Source organism: Dreissena polymorpha, chromosome 1 (genome assembly GCF_020536995.1).
Source record: "Dreissena polymorpha isolate Duluth1 chromosome 1, UMN_Dpol_1.0, whole genome shotgun sequence".
NCBI classification, from domain to species: domain Eukaryota; kingdom Metazoa; phylum Mollusca; class Bivalvia; order Myida; family Dreissenidae; genus Dreissena; species Dreissena polymorpha.
Window position 1 is genome coordinate 123,430,472 of NC_068355.1, and position 22,413 is coordinate 123,452,884.

General features: G+C 38.3%; 2 protein-coding genes across 2 annotated transcripts in view; one reads left to right on the plus strand and one right to left on the minus strand.

The window, feature by feature from the left end:
- Window positions 1-7,063, plus strand: part of LOC127848445 (uncharacterized) — a 74,309-nt gene extending 67,246 nt beyond the window's left edge. The window contains 3 exon segments of the mRNA XM_052380951.1: window positions 1,139-2,468; window positions 4,275-4,505; window positions 6,317-7,063. Of these exon segments, the coding sequence (XP_052236911.1) occupies window positions 1,139-2,468; window positions 4,275-4,505; window positions 6,317-6,351 (1,596 nt within the window). The 3' untranslated portion in view covers window positions 6,352-7,063.
- Window positions 7,064-15,059: 7,996 nt separating this feature from the next.
- Window positions 15,060-21,243, minus strand: LOC127848515 (uncharacterized). The gene is made up of 5 exons (XM_052381055.1): window positions 21,077-21,243; window positions 19,773-19,915; window positions 18,836-19,016; window positions 16,602-16,759; window positions 15,060-15,677 (listed from the first exon to the last, which is right to left on the minus strand). The coding sequence occupies exons 1-5, from the start codon at window positions 21,241-21,243 to the stop codon at window positions 15,349-15,351; spliced, it is 978 nt and encodes a 325-aa protein (XP_052237015.1). The 3' UTR covers window positions 15,060-15,348.
- Window positions 21,244-22,413: the final 1,170 nt, after the last annotated feature.

Here is a 22,413-nt window from a genome sequence, read left to right on the forward strand (position 1 = left end):
AGAAATGTAAGTTTAGACATTAAACTACTTAGGTGCAACCAGAATTGAAAGAAGAACACATTTCAGAATACATTTGTTTACAACTCCACTGATATTGGGGTATTTAGCATGGCACTAGTCTGTATGTCAGAACGTCTGTAATGAAGAAAGAAATTTTGACAAGTTTTGGCATATTCTTGGCCTTTTCACTGTTTTTTCACATAAGAATATATAGTTCTTTTTTTTAAACAATCCTTTAATAACTGAAGAAAGCTTGCTCAAACTTCACATTTTTAAGACTTTAAAGGGGCCTTTTCACAGATGTTGGCATTTTTTTTAACTTATTCATTAAATGCTATATATTGATAAATGTAAACATTGGATCATAAAAGCTCCAGTAAAAAATCAAGAAAAAAATTAAAAAAGGGAAAAGAACATTGCCCGGAGCAGGTTTTGAACCAGTGACCCCTGGAGTCCTGCCAGAGTCCTGAAGTAAAAACGCTTTAGCCTACTGAGCTATTCCGCCGAGAACACATTCGTGACGTATTTTATACCTTATATAAGCAATCTTCGTAGTTTCACAAAATTTAACGACAAAAACAGAACTCTCCAAATTATTCAATCGTTTCGCGTTGCAACGCTTTATAATTTTTAGGTTTTAAAATCGTCAAAAGATGCATATAATGGCTATATTAGAGCATGGTTAATGTTCAGTATTACTGTTTCCTCACAAATATCATAACTAAAACGAAAACTTACGGATCGGAAACAGCTTTTTTCAATTTTGTCAATTTACCAAAGCGTGAAAAGATCCCTTTAATGTGTTGATGATCTTACAGACAGTAATTTTGACTTCGACCTGTTTGGGCTGAATTATGTCCCTTTGTTTATTTGTCATCTGTAGGATAAATAGTGGATTTGTCTGTGTCCAAACATGTGTTGTATCAATGCAGTGGAACATTTTTTGTTTCTAACTTAACATTTACAAAAAATATGAAATTATTTTCCTCATTGACATTTCAAGAAATTCAAATTGAAGTAGAGTTCATTTGGATGCAATGGTAACAATAAACACAAATTATTGTGTGATCTTGTAAATTTACAACCATACATTTGTTATCCATGAGAGCTATATAATCATAATCCTATTGTTGTCTAGGTGATGACATACCGGAACGAAAACGGACAATTACGGGGCAGTACTTCGTTCAGCTTCCAAGTAACCTCCGCCTGCAAGGACTCGCCCTGCACACAATGCGGAGAGACGAGCACCTCCACAGTCGCTCCAGTAACAACAAGAGCCACAACAATGTCCCCCATCGTGTGTGACAACCTCAAGAGCAATGGCTACTACAACGTCTGTAGCGTGCAGACCATGGATTATTATAGAGACACCATACTGGCCATGTATTTCAAGTTGGACCAAGAGATTACTGGAGTCTATGGCCAAGCACAGGAGCGGTTAGATAAGGATTCTCAATCCCGCTTTGAAATTGGTCAAGAATGGATTATCGCGCTCGGGGTGTGCGCTGGTCTTGGCATCATTTGTGTGATAATCTTAGAGATTTACATCTTGTACAAGTTGATGGGAACCAAAATCGGGAAACAGTGGAGAACCATGTGGCTGGGTCAGCTGCTGATGCTCGGCATCTTCCTGTGCTACCTCTGTTGTTTTGCGTACTTACCCACCCCTACAAAGGCAACTTGCGGCATCACCCGTTTCTGCGTTGGTCTCTGCTACGCTATATGCTTTGCAGTTCTTCTCGTAAAACTCATGGTGTTGCTGACGTCAAAAACATCCGCCGATACCTTGTTACCAGGGGATGTGGACTCTCCCAACTACCTGAGAGGGATCTATCAATTCCTCATGTTCATGTTCATCGTCGGGGTCCAGGTGGTGATAGGAATCATGTGGCTGATTATCATACCCCCAGAGGCTGTCCAGGTGGTTTCCAATAACAACGACAAGGTCTGGATCTGCAACCACTACACGTGGAACCTTGACAATGGCTGGGGCAACATGACCATGTTCGTCCGCACGAACTTTGAGAACCACCTCATCTCCCTCTCATATGTCATGTTCCTGATACTCCTCACGGTGATCGTGGCAATGAAATCTCACGGCATCATCACCAACCACCGGGAGAGCGTGTTTATTGGCATCGCTGCTGGATTTTCAGTGCCCGTCTGGATTGCCTGGGGTCTGGTTGGCGGTCTGAACAAAGAAACCAAATATGCCCATGAGTTTGGTGACGGTGCCATAGCCTTCGGCCTTTTGATCACGGCCACGATTATCTTGTTTGCAATGTTCCTGCCGAAAGTAAGACAGCTTGTGAACATGGGCGTGGAGGGGATCTATCTGGAGGATGACAGGGACACCTACTACGGTGGGTCGGTCATCATGGCACCCCCAAGCTACAAGAGCAGGCCGAGCTCGGTGGTGTACGTGAACGGGAGTAATTACGACCCTGTTGTGATTGGAGAGCCAAGTGAGTATAGTGGTATATGGGAACTCAGGACTTCCCTTGGATACAAATTTTCTTCAGACTTATGTACCTCATTACGGCAAAATGTGTGTCATTATGGCTATTGTATGAGTTTTGATGAAGGAAACATTGCAGCCAAATAGAATTTTCCTTAAAAAATTTGCAGCGATTGGCTAATGGTGGGAATGGAAGAGTAAGGCCTGGGAACTGGGGTGTTTGGTTTGAACAGCTATCAGATTTGAAATTCCATCTTCACATACTTGCACTTGTTTTTTAAAAAGCATTCTAACTTGACAAAGTTTTTCCCTCATTATGTTACAGTGATATCATTAAAAAAGATAGAACAAAATTTTAGAAATAATGAGTATGTTAAAAAGTTTGTTTTATTATGCCCCCATTCTAAGAAGAGGGGGTATATTGCTTTGCTCATGTCGGTCTGTCGGTCCGTCCACCAGGTTGTTGTCAGACAATTACTCAAGAACGCTTGGGCCTAGGATCATGAAACTTCATAGGTACATTGATCATGACTCGCAGATGACCCCTATTGATTTGAGGTCACTAGGTCAAAGGTCAAAATCACGGTGACCCGAAATAGTAAAATGGTTTTTGAATGATAACTCAAGAACGCATACGCCAAGGATCATGAAACTTCATGGGTAGATTGATCATGACTCGCAGATGACCCCTATTGATTTTGAGGTCACTAGGTCAAAGGTCAAGTTCACGTTGACCCGAAATAGTAAAATGGTTTCCGGATGATAACTCAAGAATGCATACGCCTAGGATCATGAAACTTCATGGGTAGATTGATCATGACTCGCAGATGACCCCTATTGATTTTGAGGTCACTAGGTCAAAGGTCAAGGTCACGGTGACCCGAAATAGTAAAATGATTTTCGGATGATAACTCAAGAACGCATATGCCTAGGATCATGAAACTTCACTGGTATATTGATCATGACTGGCAGATGACCCCTATTGATTTTGAGGTCACAAGGTGAAAGGTCAAGGTCATGGTGACCCGAAATAGTAAAATAATTTTCGGATGATAACTCAAGAACGCTTTTGCCTAGGATCATGACACTTCATAGGTACATTGATCGTGACTCACAGATGACCCCTATTGATTTTCAGGTCACTAGGTCAAAGGTCAAGGTCACAGTGACAATAAACGTATTCACACAATGGCTGCCACTACAACGGACGGCCTATATGGGGGGCATGCATGTTTTACAAACAGCCCTTGTTAATTTGATAGTTTTGAGCTTGGCTGTTTTCGGAGAAATCTGAGGTATTGTTATATCCAGCTCGTCGTGTCGTGTCCGTCGTAGTGCCCGTCGTTGTGTCGTCCACCATCCGCGTCATGCTAAAACCTTAACATTTTGTCAAGCTTTTGAACATTGGCTCTAAAATCAAAGTGCTTTAACCTACAACTTTGAAACTTCATATGTAGCTGCACCTTAAGGAGTTCTACATGCCACACATATTTTTGGGTCACTAGGTCAAAGGTCAAGGTCACTGTGACCTCTAAAAATTACTGACTAGCTTTCATTTATTCAAAACTGCACCCGCAGCCGAGCGTGGCACCCATTATCTGGTGCTCTTGTTTAACTTGTATTCAGAGAACAACAAATTCATTTTGCATAAAAAGGATTTGTTGTGTTTTAATTCTTTGATCTTATGTAATACCTTTTGGTATGTTAATGTGTTTGATGTGTTAACTTTGCGATGGTTGTGCATCCTAAGCATTATTTTCAAATGGAATAATTCGTGAATAACTTGCATTAATAAATTTTGTTCGCTGTTTAGATGCTGTACACCTGAGGCATCCTGGTAGCAACTACAGCGCCCCAGTCTATGTGAAACGGCCAGCGTCGACAATCGGTCATGGCAGCGGGAAGGTGCTCCGCATGACAGGCGATCTGACAGGCAAGCACCCGCGGGACAGCAGGAAGTCCACCTCGGACTACAACTACGCGGGGTCCGGCTATGGGGGAACTTCCAGAAAAGCCCTCTCGGAGAGTGGCGGCACCATGAGACGTAAGAGGCATTTGAGATTTGATGATGTGAGCCTGGATCTGGGCAAACTGGGATTTATGCATGTGCATAAAGTGTTATCCTAGATTAGCCTGTGCAGTCTGCACAGACAAATCAGTGACTTCATTTTCTTCATAGACAGGATTTTCCTTCAAACAAAAAATTCTACTAAACAAACAGAAAGTGTTTTATCTGATTAGCCTGTGTGCAGTGCACGGGCTAGTCCGGGATGACACTGAACGCACATGCATTATGCCCAGTATATCAGAGCAAGGCTAGACTTTTTGAATGCACAAAAAATTATATGTAAAATAGTTGAAGAAGAAGTTATTGACAAAACTCTTTTAAATTGTTGACCTCAATTAATAATGACACAAAATATGGAGTCATTTCTTAAATAGAATTGTAGGACATTCATTAATACTATTAGATGTAAAAGCTTTCTCAAAAATGTTCTGACCATGATTTTCAGATTTCAAAGCGTCTAGTCAGTATATTTGAACTACATGTACAGATATTTAGATATTAGCCTCGCTATGATAAAAATAGAGAATAATAGGTAAGTGTTTGTTATAGATCAGGTTTATCATGCGAGGCTTAGAAATCTAAAAGCATGAGCCTTGGAGAGTGCTTTTTCGTGCCGAGCATAATAAACCTGAATTAACATTGTATTATGTAAATTGGGAATAAGACATCAATTTGGGAATAAATTGTGTTTTATCAAAAGTGCATAATATGCAGTTTTATATGTTGCATTTATCTAGTTTTACAAATTATAATTAAAACATATACTTGCATATATAATAGCATCATTTAAATTGATTTTACTTCAAAACTGGATTTTTTATTAATTAAAAAAAAAAATCCTCATGAAATGAAACTGTGTCCATGCCCCGCATGGACACGGTTTAAAAATACACGTTAAATGATACAAATTCAATCACTGTTAATGAAAAAGTCATGGAAAATTTCTTATTAAGCTTAAATTATAGATAATATATTACAAAAATATATGCAGATCATGAAATGAATAGTTTTGTTTGAGAAAATCACCAAAATGATGTCCATTCCCTGTTTGATGTCTTATTCCCAATTCACATAATACAGTGTTTGATCTATAATCAACACTTATATATTATTCTATTTATCCCTCTTTTTATTCAGAAAACCTTTTTATTTAAACAAAATTTGTTTAACTGGATTATTTCGCTGGATTTGTGCCGTGATTTATAGCAGAAATTTAATCAACGGGGTACGGGGTTTTAATCAACAGAATTCGCTGTAAAAGTGGTATAATGGGGCTATATGCATTTTGTAATTTATAAGTGTCTTGCACAGGCTAATTAGCAACCCCACTTTTGGCTTTTCATGAATTTTTGGAAAAATAAAAGTCTCTTCTGTAAAAAAATCTGAAAAGTGTTATCCCTGATTAGCCTGTGCAGACTGCACAGGCTAATCTGGGACGACACTTAATGGACATGCCTTTAACAAGTTTTCCCACATCAAGGCTCATATGAGTCTTGTTCTGTGAAAACTGGGCATAATGCGTGTGCGTAAAGTGGCCTCCCAGATTAGCCTGTGCAGTCCGCACATGCAGGCTTATCAGGGACAACATTTTCCGCTTTAATGGTATTTTTCGTTTAAAGGGGAAAAAAAATTACCAATAATCCAGTTTAAGCAGAAAGTGTCGCCCCTGATTAGCCTGTGTGGACTGCACAGGCTAATCTGGGACGACACTTTACGCACATCATTATTCCCAGTTTTCTCAGAACAAGACACATATTTACAAGGACTTCCATCTGTGACTATTTCAGGTGCCCATTCCACCCAAGATCTAGGCGCCCTGTGAGAAAGTTACCAATGTGCTCAAGTTGCAAATGTTAGTACGGAATATTGTTAGTAGAAATATACATATGCAGTGTTCCTCAGCTCTGTCTCTGGAGTCTACATGATAGCAACAGTAACATTCTGATGTTTGGTTAGACAAATGTATGATTAAATATTCCAGTGCCCTTTCACTCCAACTTAATTGTCATTGACAAAAACAAACATATAACCTATAACTATTAAAAACTTCAAAATGTGTACTTTATCATCCACTCTACACTTGTGTATAATTGTTGACACAATCACACATTCCAATTTCTTTTAATTTCAAATATAAGAGTTGAATATATAATAGTGTATCAAAAGTCAATGAGTGCTTTAGTGAAATGCTGATTTATCTCAGTTTGTTGCATTTACTTTTGTAGATGGATTTCAAAAGCAATAACCCATCTGTGTTTCAGTGCTTACCTTTCTTCCTCTATAAATGTAAGACCATTCTATTTCATTTTTCTCATCCTTTATGTACAATTTAACTGTTAAAGTTACAATGTCAATAAAACATAAGATATTTTATTTTACAAATTGCAACTATTTCATAAAGGAGCATACTTCTAATGAAGGTGTGCCAACGTTTAGCTTCACATGTCACAACAGGGATGCAGGATGCAAATGGACATTACAATGCACTCCGAAAAACAAATGTGCTTCCCCCCCCCCCAACACACACACACACACACACATTAATTTCTATATTTGTATATAAACCATGACAACAGGGGTAGACAGAAATCATAAGAACAGTTAATTAAAAATCCCAGTTCCTTCTTTGTTCACTAAATTAAAGTTTAGCCATATATGTTGTATATATGATGTACAGTCACATCATTTGATGACTACATGGCATCTTTTGTAGAGGTGTTTTATTGCTGATATTATGACAGTGTGGAAAGATTGTGCATGATATGAACATGATTGCGTTGTTATCCCCACGCTTTTTGAAAAAAAGGTGGGGATATTGTGGTGATCTCCGCCGTCCGTCCGTCTGTCCGTCCGTCTGTCCGTCCGTCCTGGCCACTATCTCCTCCTACACTAAAAGCACTAGAACCTTGAAATTTACACACATGGTAGCTATGAGCATATGTGCGACCCTGCACTATTTGGAATTTTGATCTGACCCCTGGGTCAAAAGTTATAGGGGTTGGGGTGGGGCCGCGTCAGAAATTATCACTCATTTTTTAGGTTATTTTACATTTACTTCTTTATTTCTACACCGATTCACTTCAAATTGATACTGGACCTCATCTATGACAATACGGTCAATCTCAACCATGCATGGCCCCATTCCCAACCCTGGGGCGCCCCGCCCACATAGGCCACACCCACCAAAAATTTCCATTTACTATAATTTTTTCATTTCTACACGGATTCACTTCAAATTGATACTGAACTTTTGTTATGACATTAGGGTCAATCTCAACTATGCATGGCCCCAATCCCAACCCTGGGGCGCCCGCCCACATAGGCCACACCCACCAAAAAATTCCATTTACTATAATTTTTTCATTTCTACACGGATTCACTTCAAATTGATACTGAACTTCTCTTATGACATTAGGGTCAATCTCAACTATGCATGGCCCCATAACCAACCCTGGGGCCCCGCCCACATAGACCACACCCACCCAAAATTGCCTTTACTATAATTTCTTCATTTCTACACCGATTCACTTCAAATTGATATTGAACTTCTCTTATGACAATACAGTCAATCTCAACTATGCATGGCCCCATTACCAACCCTGGGGCGCCCCGCCCACATAGACCACACCCACCCAAAATTGCCTTTTACTATAATTTCTTCATTTCTACACCGATTCACTTCAAATTGATACTGAACCTCTCTTATGACAATACGGTCAATCTCAACTATGCATGGCCCCATTACCAACCCTGGGGCGCCCTGCCCACATATGTCACACCCACCCAAAATTGCCTTTTACTATAACTTCTTCATTTCTACACCAATTCACTTCTAATTGATGATGAACTTCTCTTATGACAATACGGTCAATCTCAGCTATGCATGGCCCCATTACCAACCCTGGGGCACACCTAGGTCAAACATTCGGCGTGGGGATACGCGTCGGCCTCTGCCGCGCCATTTCTAGTATATTTGTTATATTTATAACCTCTATAGTTATTGAAATATTTCTTGTTAATTCTTGCTGGTGACTTTTGTTTCCATAAATACTATCTGCCAATTATTTTGCATGATTTTGCCAACCATTTTGTTGGATGTTTCTAAGGTTCTTAGATTTGTCCATACTTTTTTATAAATACATTACTAACAGACCAAAAGCAGTCCGTAAAACCGTCTAAATTAATTTTTATCTTGTTGTATATAAATTGATGCGATTGTTATACATATATTATGGTTGTATTCCTTTGGAAAATTAATGTTTATTTTTAAGTGAAATTGATAAATAGCATAACTGCATGTATAACTGCAGGAAATAACAATGGATTCAATTATGTAATTGATTATCAAATACCCAAGTAATTTAATATTTTGCCTATTGTTGCTTATATGTTTATGAATAAGAAAATAAATTAACAGCAACTGAAACAAAAAAGCAACTTAAATATATAAACTATTTGCAATGAGTATACTGCTGTCGTTTTATGTTTTGTATCATTGTGTTTTTCTGCTTACAATTAAAATCAATAAGTTGGATAGGGTCAATATATAAAACATATATTAAGATATAAAATCATTTATTTACAGTTATTCCCTATAAGAAACATTCAAGGCATTAGTTAAAGTAATGTTCTGCATGTAGTATATGTGAATGGCATACTTTGCGATAGATCAACAAGATTTTGTGAGGTTTCTTGGTCCCTTGCCTCGAAAATTCCATTATGATGTCATGTTTTTGAATGTTAATTATTAACTCGTGTGTGTAGATATGGTTGAATTATGTTGTTGTATATTCAGATGCCATTGACATAGTTAAGCACTTAAGAAAACAAATGAAAATTTGAATATTAAATGAAAGAAAAGAAATAGTTTTATTTATTGAGTGTACACAATGATCATTTGTTATTATCAACTATCCTATGTGAAGTATCGAGGCAATTTGTTCCTTTGGATTGTATGCTCTTTTATATTTCATCTTCATGGGCTTATGATGAAAAGGCCGCCTGTATTTCAGATTTATTTTGTCAATATTGTATTGAGTGCTTGTTTAATTGGTTAAGCGTTATTAGACTCACAGTTGTGCTTATAGAAATATATTTTGTATACAATTACCTGTATTTGTGCATTTGTGCCTAAATGAATTGTAAATTAAACAATATATTTAATTATCCTTTGTTGGTTTTGCTTAGCCTTTGAAAGATGTTGGCGTCCTATCTTTGTTAAAATGTTTCGGTAGGCTAGTTCCTCAAGAGAGGCTTTAGCCGGAGGGATTTCATTCAAACTTACAACATGTATTCTCCATATTAAAATGACCTCATAAGCCAAGTTTGCTAACTTTAGTATGAAATGTGTAAAAATGAAGGGCCATTTTACACTTTGCATGTACACCATATAGGCAGGTTAGTTTTTCAGTAAGGAAGTTTCACAGGAATTCTTGAAGGATATTACTAGTATTCAAACTTGGAACATATATTGCCCATATTTAAATGACCCCATATGCAACGTTTGGTAACTCTATTTTGAGATTGTACATAATTAAGGACTTTAAACAGTTAGAAATAAGTAAAGAGATAATGAGCTTAAACGATGGAGTAAATATTCAGTCACCCCTCCTCTCTTCCAAAAAAGATCCTGTGTCACCTCCCATTTGCTGAAGATACAGTATTTTCTCCTTGCATTTATACAGATCCAGTGTTTTCTCCTTACATTTGCTAAAGACCTATTGTCCATCTCTTTACATTTGCCAAATACTCATTGTCCACCTCTTTACATTTGCCAAAGACCAATTGTCCACCTCTTTACATTTGCCAAAGACTAATTGATTTTTTTCATTTGCCAAAGACCAATCGTCCACCTCTTTACATTTGCTAAAGACCCATTGTCCACCTCTTTACATTTGCCGAATATCTATTGTCCACCTCTTTACATTTGCCAAAGGCCAATTGATTTTTATTTCATTTGCCAAAGACCAATTGTCCACCTCTTTACATTTGCTAAAGACCCATTGTCCACCTCTTTACATTTGCCAAAGAGCTATTGTCCACCTCTTTACATTTGCTAAAGACCCATTGAACATCTCTTTTCATTTACTAAAAACTAATTGTCCACCTCTTTACATATCCCAACGACCCATTGTCCACATCTTTAAATTTGCAGAAGACTCAATGTCCACCACTTTACATTTGCTAAAGACCCATGGTCCATCTCTTCATTTACAAACAACTAATTGTCCACCTCTTTACATTGCCCAAAGACCAATTGTCCACCTCTTTACATTTGCCAAAGACCCAGTGTCCACCTCTTTGCATTTGCAAAATACCCATTGTCCACCTCTTTACATTTGCCAAAGACCCATTGTCCACTTCAATACATTTGCCAAAAACCAATTGTCCACCTCTTTACATTTTCCAAAGACCAGTTGTCCACCTCTTTTCTTTACATTTGCCAAAGACTAATTGTCCACCTCTTTTTATTTGCCAAAGACCCATAGTCCACCTCTTTACATTTGCCAAAGACCCATTGTCCACTTCTTTACATTTCCCAAAGACCCATAGTCCAACTCTTTACATAAAAGACCTATTGTTCACCTCTTTACATTTGCTAAAGACCAATTGTCCATCTCTTTACATTTACTCAAAATTAATTGTCCACCTCTTTACATTTCCCTACAACCCATTGTCCACCTCTTAACATTTGCTAAAGACCCATTGTCCACTTCTTTACATTTGCCAAAGACCATTTGTCCACCTCTTTACATTTTCCAAAGACCAGTTGTCCACCTCTTTACATTTGCCAAAGACTAATTGTCCACCTCTTTTTATTTGCCAAAGACCCATAGTCCACCTCTTTACATTTGCCAAAGACCCATTGCCCACTTCTTTACATTTCCTAAAGACCCATAGTCCAACTCTTTACTTAAAAGACCTATTGCCCACCTCTTTACATTTCCAAACAACCCATTGTCCACCTCTTTACATTTGCTAAAGACCCATTGTACACCTCTTTACATTTGCTAAAGACCGATTGTCCACCTCTTTACATTTGCCAAAGACTAATTGTCCACCTCTTTACATTTCCCAACAACCCATTGTCCACCTCTTTACATTTCCCAACAACCCATTGTCCACCTCTTTACATTTGCTAAAGACCCATTGTACACCTCTTTACATTTGCTAAAGACCCATTGTCCACCTCTTTACATTTGCCAAAGACTAATTGTCCACCTCTTTACATTTGCCAAAGACCTATTGTCCACCTCTTTTCATTTGCTAAAGATCCAGTGCAACTTCTTTACATTTGCTTAAGAATCAGTTTCCCCTCCTTACATTTTCTTAAGGTCCAATCATTTCTTCTATTGTTTGGTTAAGTTCAAGTTTTCCTCAGTACATAAACAAAGATCTAGTATCCCATTGCTTACATTCGCTAAATATTCAGCGTCCTCTCCTATCATTTTCTTAAGGTAACCTTTTTCCTCCTCTTTGGTAAAGTTCCAGTGCCTTATACTTACATTTGCTTACAAAAACCAGTATCCCATCTTTATCATTATTAGTTAAATATGAAACATTTCCAATTTGCTAAGAAACAAAAATTCAATCCTTACATTTGCTAAAGATCCAAAGTTACGTCCTTACATGTGCTTGAGATCCAGTATGACATACGGTGGCATAGAGGTGACATTCACTTCTCTTTTTTAAAATTGCTCTCCTCTTTTTTCTATCTCGTGGCCACGAGTTAGCTATGTCCTGGCCACGAGATAGAAAAAAAGAGGATTGCAAAACTAAATAAAAGCGGAGTGCAATTAAAAAAGAGCGGTGCAGTAAATAAAGACAGAGTGCATTAAACAAAAGAGGAGAGAATTTTCGCTATCTCGAGATCCCGAGTTAGTCAGCAAATCAAATTTTGCGTAACGTGTAAATATTCTGTACGCATATATATAGCTGGTCAAAGCAGGCAGGGCTCTGATTTAACATACTACTATTAGTACTACTATTACTACTACTACTACTGCTGCTGTTGTTGTTGTTGCTGCTGTTACTTCTACTACTACTACTGCTACTACTACTTCTACTACTACTACTACTACTACGGCTACTACTACAACTACTACTACTACTTCTACCACTACTACTACTACTACTACTACTACTACTACTACTACTACTACTACTACTACTACAACTTCTACGACTACCACTTCGACGACGACGGACGACCGACCGTCGGACGATGGACGACGACCGAGGGACGACTGATGGACGACCAACGGACGACCGATGTTTGGACGAGGGACGACCGACGGACGACGCCGGATGGACCACCGACGGACGACCGGAGGACGGACGACCGACGGAACACGACCGGAGGACGGACGATGGACGACCGACCGACTGACGACCGGACGACGACCGACGGACGACTACTACTACTACGACGACTACTACTACGACGACAACTACGACTACTACTACTACTACTACTACTACTACTGCTACTACTTGCAACAGCAGCAGTAGCAGTAGTAGTAGGGGGAGGAGGAGGAGCAGCAGTAACAGCAGTAGCGATAGTAGTAATAGTAGTAGTAGAAGTATTGGTAGTAGTGGTAGAAGTAGTAGTAGTAGTAGTAGTAGTAGTAGTAGTAGTAGTAGTAGTAGTAGTAGTAGTAGTAGTAGTAGTAGTAGTAGTAGTAGTAGTAGCTGCAGCAACAACAACAGCAGCCGTAGTATTAGTAGTAATAGTAGTACTAAGAGTAGTATGTTATGCTATATCAGAGCCTTGCTTTTCGGACGTTTTCATTGGCTGATTAATTTGAGGGAACAAGATAGTATTTGATTGGCTGACTAACTCGTGGCCACGAGTTAGCTAAGTCGGGATCTCGAGATCTCGAAATTCTGTCCTTTTTTGTTTAATGCACCCTTCCTTTATTTACTGCACCGCTCTTTTTTAATTGCACTCCTCTTTTATTTAGTTTTGCACTCCTCTTTTTCTATCTCGTGGCCACGACATAGCTATCTCGAGATCCCGACTTAGCTAACTCGTGGCCACGAGATAGAAAAAAGAGGAGTGAAATTTAAAAAAAAAGAGGAGTGAATATCACCTCTATACATCTCGAGATCCCGAATTAGCTAACTCGTGGCTACGAGATAGAAAAAAGAGGAGTGCAATTTAAAACAAGAAATATCTTTAAAAAAAGATATACGGCGTTGATTGTGGTTGCAGTTAATGAAAGGTAAAGACTTCAATGAATTAGATCAAAGATAGCGAATGTCTTTTACTGTGCATTTCTTAGCTGCAGCAAATAAACGCAGTACGGGATGATACGCGGAGTTTTCGCGGCTTATTTTACATTATTACATATTGCTGGTCATAAACGTATAGATACAAAACAGAAAACCAAAAGAAGAACGGAAGTGAAATTAAAACATATGAGTCAACCGGCCACACGCGAAGTATCCGTATATATTCTAAATATTTATACGCGCGTTCTTCGAACAAACCTGTTTTAGTGGTTTGTCTGGCGTTGCTATTTGATTCGATTTTTAACAGTATCGAGAATCATTGCGCTCATGCTTAATTAATTAGTCAATATGATGGCATAAATCTTGTTAAATTAATTAAAAATAATATTTATCATGGTATTGTTGTAAAACACATTAAGAATCTATTATTGACATACCATATGATATCGCTGGATATCTTCATATAACATCTGTCTGGTCTAAAGAAAATTCCAGTTCACCTAGTTCACGCTATAGCGTCTTTATTATGTAACGATTATTTTCCTGGCCGCGAACTCCGATCAGCACATAGGGTAGACACGCAGCGATGACCTGTATGTAAACTCTGACATTCACACACAGTGGCCGCAAATTGACCCGATATACCTCGCGAGTTGAAATGCAATGCATTAAAGTGAGTCTTCGCTTCCACTGCTCTCTATACTTTAACATGTTAACATGTTGACAGGAATATGGAAGTTAGTAATAAATATGAGAAAATAGCCTGTAAGTGCAAACGTTCTCGCGCTGAAAATCTTCTGAAAATAAAAGGTGGACGCACAAACTGTATTGATGTCGAGATTGAGTGTAAAACTGTTCTATCTATTAAGTCTTTTCATTAGATATAAAATTGTTTCATGCTGAACACGCAGTAAAACAGTGTTACAAAGACGCGGACATGTTTCCAATGTTCTGGTCGTATTCTGAAATCAGCCAATTCAGTCAATGAAGTGTATTCATCTGTACTTGGCCGCGGGAAGTTTTATTTGAATTCTATTGGACGCTAACAAAGGTCAGGCTAAGGTGAAAAGCTGGCTTAATACAGTTTACGCCGAAAAAGAGAGGAGTGAATGTGACCTCTATGCCACCGTACTTTGCCGTATGGTACTCATTAACGGAGCTATGTTGAATTATTTGAACAAACCTAGATTTCAGTTTTATTACAAAAAATACGTAAACATATACAATTCTTGTGAAATGATCCTTCGACACAAACAGTAACTGTATATGTACTAACGATATTGTTGTTGTTGTTGTTGATGATGTTTCAATTCAGTGCGTCAATTACTATCTTAAATAATGAAGTCCATATTTGCATTGATTCGTTATTCGTTAGTTTATATTGTGAACACTATATTCCTGATAGTCTGTACTTATATACAACCCAAAACATATAATAACATCAAAGAATAATATCTCTTCGCGATATTTCTGAAACACATATTAAATCATTCCTCAATGTATACTTAAACATGTGAAATACACCATGAATTTGTGTTAAATAATCTTAAAATAATACATAAATATCTGTCCGTTGCCATTGCTTTTACAAAACACAGAGCACTGATGCGACCATTACAGCAAAAACTAACAACAATTTCGCACGAAACACGGGACATTCACTGCGAGGTGACTCCACTGTAGCATTGCGCCCCATTTCAAGTCTGCCAATCATCTGCGTAGTGGTAGCGTTACCAGCGCCTGCGCTGGCGACTTCCGCTCGTTGTCTAGTAACGTCTGTTTCAAATAGGTTACCGCCTCGTCGTTTACCGCCTCGTGTAACATCGGATGTAGTCTGCTGCTGAATGGTTTCCGCCTGGTTTCTGGTTTCAACAGATCTTTGATTTGTGCCCAGCGTTTCTTGGGTAGTTGATTCTAGAATTGGTGAAAATGGGACTCAAAACACATGCTTAAAGTGTCGTCCCAGGTTAGCCTGTGCATTCCGCATATGCTAATCAGAGACAAAACCTCCAACCTAAATTGGATTGTCATTTAACAAAATAAAAAGTGTCATCCCTGGCTAGCCTGTGTGAACTGCTTATTTGAAACGACAATTAACGCCCATGCATTAAGCCATATTTTCACTGAACAAGGCCCATTAGTATTTCTAGTCTAAGAAAGACACGTATAGCTCTTGTCTATATATTCTAAAAAATGAGACGTTTGGCGCGAATTTATTGATATTTCAATATGGGGGGAAATGATGGATATTTCCAACATAAACATTCGCTATTAATCATAGAAGTCTACTTTCAGTAATGGTTCGTCTCGAATATTAAATGCATTTCATAAAATACGCCATATGCTTCTAAACGATATAAGATCGAATATTTAATTGCTATAGTCAAACATAATCGAATTACTTGCATTATAATCCATATCTACTTTTCATATACTAGTAAATGATTAATATTTAAGCCGCGTTCTGGGAAAACTGGGCTTAATACAGGTGCGTAAAGTTTTCCTAGATTAGCCTGTTTGGTGCGCACATTCTAATTTGGGACGAATGTTTCCACCTTTATTGTATTTTTCGTTTAAATGTAGTACAGCTTAGCGAAAATATACTTTAAGCGGAAAGTATCGTCACTGATTAGCCTGTGCATAGGCTAATCTAGGACGATACTTAACGCACACGAATAAGGCCCCGTTTTCCCTGAACGAGGATCCGTTACAGTATACATGGGATGTGGCGAGTGACTGCTGATGCAAGTACCTTTCATAGAATTCGTGTCCGCATGCACGGTAATACAAAGCAGATGTTTATATATTCTTCCGTTCACGATTATTCTGAATACTGACCTTGAGTGGTCGGGGTTTCGTCGACCACGCCGGCGATGGTGCGGCAGTTCCCGCTCATCATCGTGTAGTAGTCGTACATCAACTTCCGCTGAGGGATGGAGCATCCGGGAGCCAGAGCCAGCGCCTTGTGGAAGCAACTCGCGGTCGCCACGGAAATTCTAAAGGAGAACAAGTATGTATAATCCATTCCTTAATTAATTATTACGGATCATATAAGCGCGTTGCACATAACCGTTCTGTTTCACTAATAAACAAATACTTGTGTTTTATATGAGTGACTGAAGTCGTGAATCCAGAGCTAGGTTAGTGATCATCACTTAATATGAAAAGGGACCCTCCAACGGCCACAACAGCCTCTTCTTCAGAGGCGTGGTGGGGGTTATAGATATGCCCATTTCCCGTGCGTCAGTTTTATTCGTTTTTCCGTCAATCAGTTTTTGTTTATGCTGCTGTATATAAAAAGGATTGCGTCTGCAGGTATAACAAAACTTGAAATGTACTAAGCCCCATATCAATAAACGACTTATGTTCAAAACACAGAATTGCTTTCAAGATATACAATAACACAAATGTTAGGAAAAGAAATGAATGAAAACTTATCGGTAAATGCCATTTGTTTTCTATTGTGAGAGACATAACTACCGAGAAAGTGTTGTGTCCATGATAGAAGGGAAATTTAATTATCTAGCCACACATGTTTGACGTACGCGGTCAGTGTGTCTAAAAATCTTCCTGCAAGCCAGAATAGGTCACCGATATTTGCCAGTTTGCTATAAATAATACCGCGTTACTTCAATTTTATATCGGAATGTATCGCGGTTTGATGTTCCATTTAAAAGACTTAATGAGATCTTTAAAGATCCGCGTCATGTGAAAATGGGTTTTATGCAATATGCTGCCAGCGTTGCTCCAGCACAGTCTGCGCATCCGCGCTGTCTTATCTGGATATGCATACTGCAGGAGATACCACGAACCATTGCGTGCTATTTTTAGCGAAGCCCCTTACCAGATTGCGTAAGTTCGCAGGCTGGTCTTAAGTTACGCTGGCCGCATGACATAAGACAATTTTTCGCATGACGCGGTTGTATCAGTGTTATTTGAATGCATGGAAAGAAAAAAAAACTGCGTCAAAATGAAATATCAATCATGTGTTTTGATAACGAAGAAATAAACTCATAATAAGCCATGTATGGACACATATCATGTGATCTCCCGTAGTACAGCTTGTAACTACGAACACTATTATGTTTAACCCATTAAAGCCTAGTGGACTCTCCCATCCTTCTAAATTGGATCAATTTATTTCCAAAATTAGGGATGTCTAGTATATTTATTTCTATATTTAAAATATTTCTTACAGAAATTCATTTAAGCAAACAGCAAAGACCCTGATGAGACGCCGCATCATGCGGCGTCTCATCTGGGTCTACGCTGTTTGCAAAGGCCTTTTTTCTAGACCCTAGGCATAAATGGGTTAATATACGTGCACGTCATAACATACATTTCATGCGGTGGATATGCGACTATTAAGTAAAAAAGAACACAACAAACCTTTCTTAAATTAATAACTTAGAAATGCAAATTGTCTTCCTTTATTTTAAAGTAAGGATATACGCCGATTTTTTTCAAAGATATGTCTTGTTTAAATAACCGGAGTAATGACTATTTTCGTCTTAAAAAATGAACTTTCGTGCGTGTGTCGTTTGTAACTAAAAAGTATAGCTGTTACAGGCGTAACACTGTACAAACAGACCAACCCGACGGTATACCGGCGGAATTAAGCATTTAGGTCCAATTGAGTTCGACCTTAGAGTTTGTGACAAATTGGAATGTGAAAACACCCGCGTCCTACGGTCTAGTTAAATGTCCTAAGGCGTTTTAACAGCATTGCACTGACTGTTGTACACGCACTAGCGTGCAGTTAAGTGCACAATTTTCAACGTTCGAAGGTGCTCAATTAACACGCCGACCTTAAGCGTTTTCACGTTTGGTTAGATCCTCCGAAAATTAATGTGAGTCCATCAGTCTATTACAAACAACTAGACTTATTTAACTACTTTTTACTCAAACAACACTTGCCGCTTAAATAAACTGTTCGTTTCAATGAAGTATCAACTAAACGATGATCCAGTTTAGGCGGAAAGGGTCGTCCCTTATTAGCCTGTGCGGACTGCAAAGGCTTATCCGGTACGACACTAAGCACATGTATTAAGCCAATTTTCCCAAGAGCTTACATGCAGGCGTATATTGGCGGCAGCGTCACGTTTTCCTGAGACACCCCGGGCATCTCGCCTGAGTTGAACTTGTTGAATTTCTCTACATAGAAGTGCGTGTTTTCCGATACGCAACGCTGAACGTCACCGATTTGCGCGTCAACGCACGAGAGGTTGGCCATCCTTATAGGGATATCGCTTGCTGAAAACAACCCAGAAAATGTGTCGTGTTCTGAGAAAACTGGGCGAAATGCATGTGCGTAAAGTGTCGTCCCATATTAGCCGGGATCAGGGACGACACTTTCCGCTTTTATGACATTTTTCGTTTAAATGAAATCTCTTCTTAGCAAAAATCAGATTTAGGCGGAAAGTGTCGTCCCTGATTAGCATGTGCGGACTGCACAGGCTAATCTGGGATGACACTTTACGCACATGCATTATGCCCAGTTTTCTCAGAACACGACTCGAATGTTCATGAAAATTAAACTTAACGTATGCTTAGAAACAGGAGGATGTCTTTAAAAACATTCTCTTTATTCGAACACAAATGCAGTAACTGGAAAGCAGTTTTATTTAAAACTCACTTGCTCTGTGGTAACCTATTATGTGCACGTTAATTAAAACTCACTTGCTCTGTGGTAACCTATTATGTGCACGTTAATTAAAACTCACTTGCTCTGTGGTAACCTATTATGTGCACGTTAATTAAAACTCACTTGCTCTGTGGTAACCTATTATGTGCACGCATTTTATGTAAAAACAAACAACATAATAAGCTCATCATAAACAGGATATTCAATAATATAAAATCGATAACTAATCTTATCAAATTGATATTTGCCTGGAACAGCATAAAAGTCAAGATAAAACGCTAACGTTCACATTCAAATAGTAAGGAAAATACATGCGTGATTCTGATTCCGCAGACCGTCGTGAAATAATCACACGCAATACCTACATTGAAAAGCGAACCTTTGGCACAGGCTTCTTGACATCCGCGTTGCTATGGTTTCGTTATAGGTCAGCTTTAAGAACGTGTCCTTCGCGTTCGTGGACGGTTGAAGAGTCCTAGACAGGCACGGCAGCACTTGCTCGTACATTCTGAAGTTGCGAATGTTGCGAATGAGAAACATTTAATTAATTTGAGCCGCGTCCTGGGATAACTGGCTTTAAAACATGTACGTTCAGTGTCGAACCAGAATAGCTTGCGCTGACCGCACAGGCTAATCAGGGACGTCACTTTCCGCTTATATGGAATATTTCGTTAAAAGGACTAATAGCAGTTTCAAAATAGAAAAAAACTGGCCTCGTTTGATGTTGTTCTCAAGTGTACAATGAAAATGCAAACATGTATGTACACAATTATAATTGCTTTTTTTTCGAAACAGAACAAACACTTATACTGTCGGTCTATAAAGGTGAACCTTTGATAGCTTTTGTTTTTTTACTGTCCGCGTATCAAACACGGATATAACTATGTTGAAGTAAATAACACATGTGAATCACTGTATAGAAGAAAACAATCGCATGCTACGTCTAAAAGAATTATGTAAATTCCGTTGATGATGATAAGAATTTTAAGTACAGGTTAATTCAATCTTGTCAACAGTTCAGCCCGCGGACGAATACTGCGTTTAAAGCCATTAGCAATACCTGAAAACACCATCGCGGCAGAAAAACATGAAACAATAAATTATCGTTTATTAAAATACTTTGACAGCTTTTAATGTAAAACATTAGTATTAGCCGAATCATGTTATACACAAAAGACATGAGTAATACTAGTAACTAAAATTTAGTCGACCGCAATTGCGATAATGTCAGTGAACACGATTTCGGATTAAAACCCCGTTGATTCATATTCATTATTAAGCAATTTGACACAAGGGCGCGGATAGCTAATGACCCACTAGTATATTCTGGCTTGATTTGACAGCTCTTTACTACTGGCAAGCACGCTTCTTGTTTATGTGAGAGTTTAGCTCCAGAGAAAATACCTTTGTTACAATAGATCTAGCCATCTTAAAAGAACGCAAACAATAGTTCATATTGTTTTTTCCTTGGAGTGGCATTAAACTGTGGTCGTGTTAGTGTACAAGTAGAATTCATCCGTCCGTTCTTTTTAGACCTCTCATACTTCAGACTATTACAGGATTTTCCCTTGAACAATTCGCTTGTTTACTTTTAGATGCGTTGTACAAGTTTACCTCTGAATCCAGCATTTATCAAAGAAATATATTTTAATGTCGAAAAAATACGCACGAACACCATGCACTTATGTCGTCTGCGTATTTTCCCGCCCTTGTCACGGTAAGTTTCCCAGCAACGGCCTGTTGCTGGCACATGGCGAGAGCGAGATTAGGATTGGAAGGAGACGACCCTGGCATAAACTGGAAGGAGGGTGTGGTCTGTCCATGGCAACCGCTCATCCATAGCAACGCAAGGAAACTGAATACCTTACACTCTGGAAAACAATCAAGTTTTGAAGAGCTTTGGAATCGTAGACAAATATATCCATAAATTTAATTCTTTAAACAATACATCCATATAAATACATCGGTTACTCGACTTAACTGAGGCGCTTTCCCCAAGTCCAAAATTGTTAACACACCGAGGTCTCATCTTTATGTAAACGGACCACCCAAATCATGTGTTTACGCATATACCCGCACAAATAATCGCGTTTTACGTAACGGACTATTAATTGTGAATCGATACGAGAATAGTAAATCAATAATCGCATTTCATTACACCATTACATCAGTATGCAGTTATTGCTTTCGAACGACTGTAATGAAAACCGTTTATAGTATTATGTTCAAAGATTTAGTGTGGAACAAGTTTTAAATCAAAGTACTGACAGTACTGGTGTGACGATGCTTTCGAAGAGGATTGATATAAAAGCATCTATTTAAGTTTATCTACATCACCACAATTGTGTATGTGGGTACGAAAATTTTGGGTAGGAGAAAAAAATGGGTACGAAAATTTTGGGTACAAAAATTATGCGCAAAAATATTGGGTACGAAAAAAGATTTGGTTACGAAAAACAATTTGGTTACGAAAAAAAATTGGGTACGAAAAAAAATGTGGGTACGAGCAAAAATTTGGGCACCAAAAAAAGTTGGTACGAAAAAAAATGGGTACGAAAAATGTAGGGTACGAAAAAAAATGGGGGTACGGGAAAGTAGTACCCGTTGGAAACTTGATCCATTCAGCGAAACTGGATGACGGGTTACATTCTCGATCAAATATAACAAGAAATATCTTTCAAAAGATATTCGACGTGTCTGTACCACTTATCTTAAAAAAAAAACGTTCTGTAACAGTAGAACGTTTTTGGGTTATAACATTACGTTTCTGCCTATAAATTTAAAACTTGACATGCTCTTTCATTACACCATGCTTTTTAATTTCACGTGTATATCATACCAAACTTTATATTTCGTTGTTTCCTTTCCTAAGTTAATGATGCTATGTGTACGGACGTGATTTCACATGCCCATCTGCATGAACATATAATTTTTCTCGTTTGCTTATTGTTTTTTCTCTAATTCAATAAGCTTAGGCATGTTTGTTCGTTAAGTACGACAATAATT

What these genes read in the sequence shown, in the direction of transcription:
- LOC127848515 (XM_052381055.1), bottom strand. Translation starts at nt 21,243, where the DNA reads ATGAGCGGTTGCCATGGACAGACCACACCCTCCTTCCAGTTTATGCCA. An exon ending in GACATAAGTGCATGGTGTTC is followed by an intron (nt 19,916 to 21,076) that starts GTGCGTATTTTT and finishes TCGCAACTTCAG; the next exon opens with AATGTACGAGCAAGTGCTGC. An exon ending in CCGCCAATATACGCCTGCAT is followed by an intron (nt 16,760 to 18,835) that starts GTAAGCTCTTGG and finishes GTTCTCCTTTAG; the next exon opens with AATTTCCGTGGCGACCGCGA.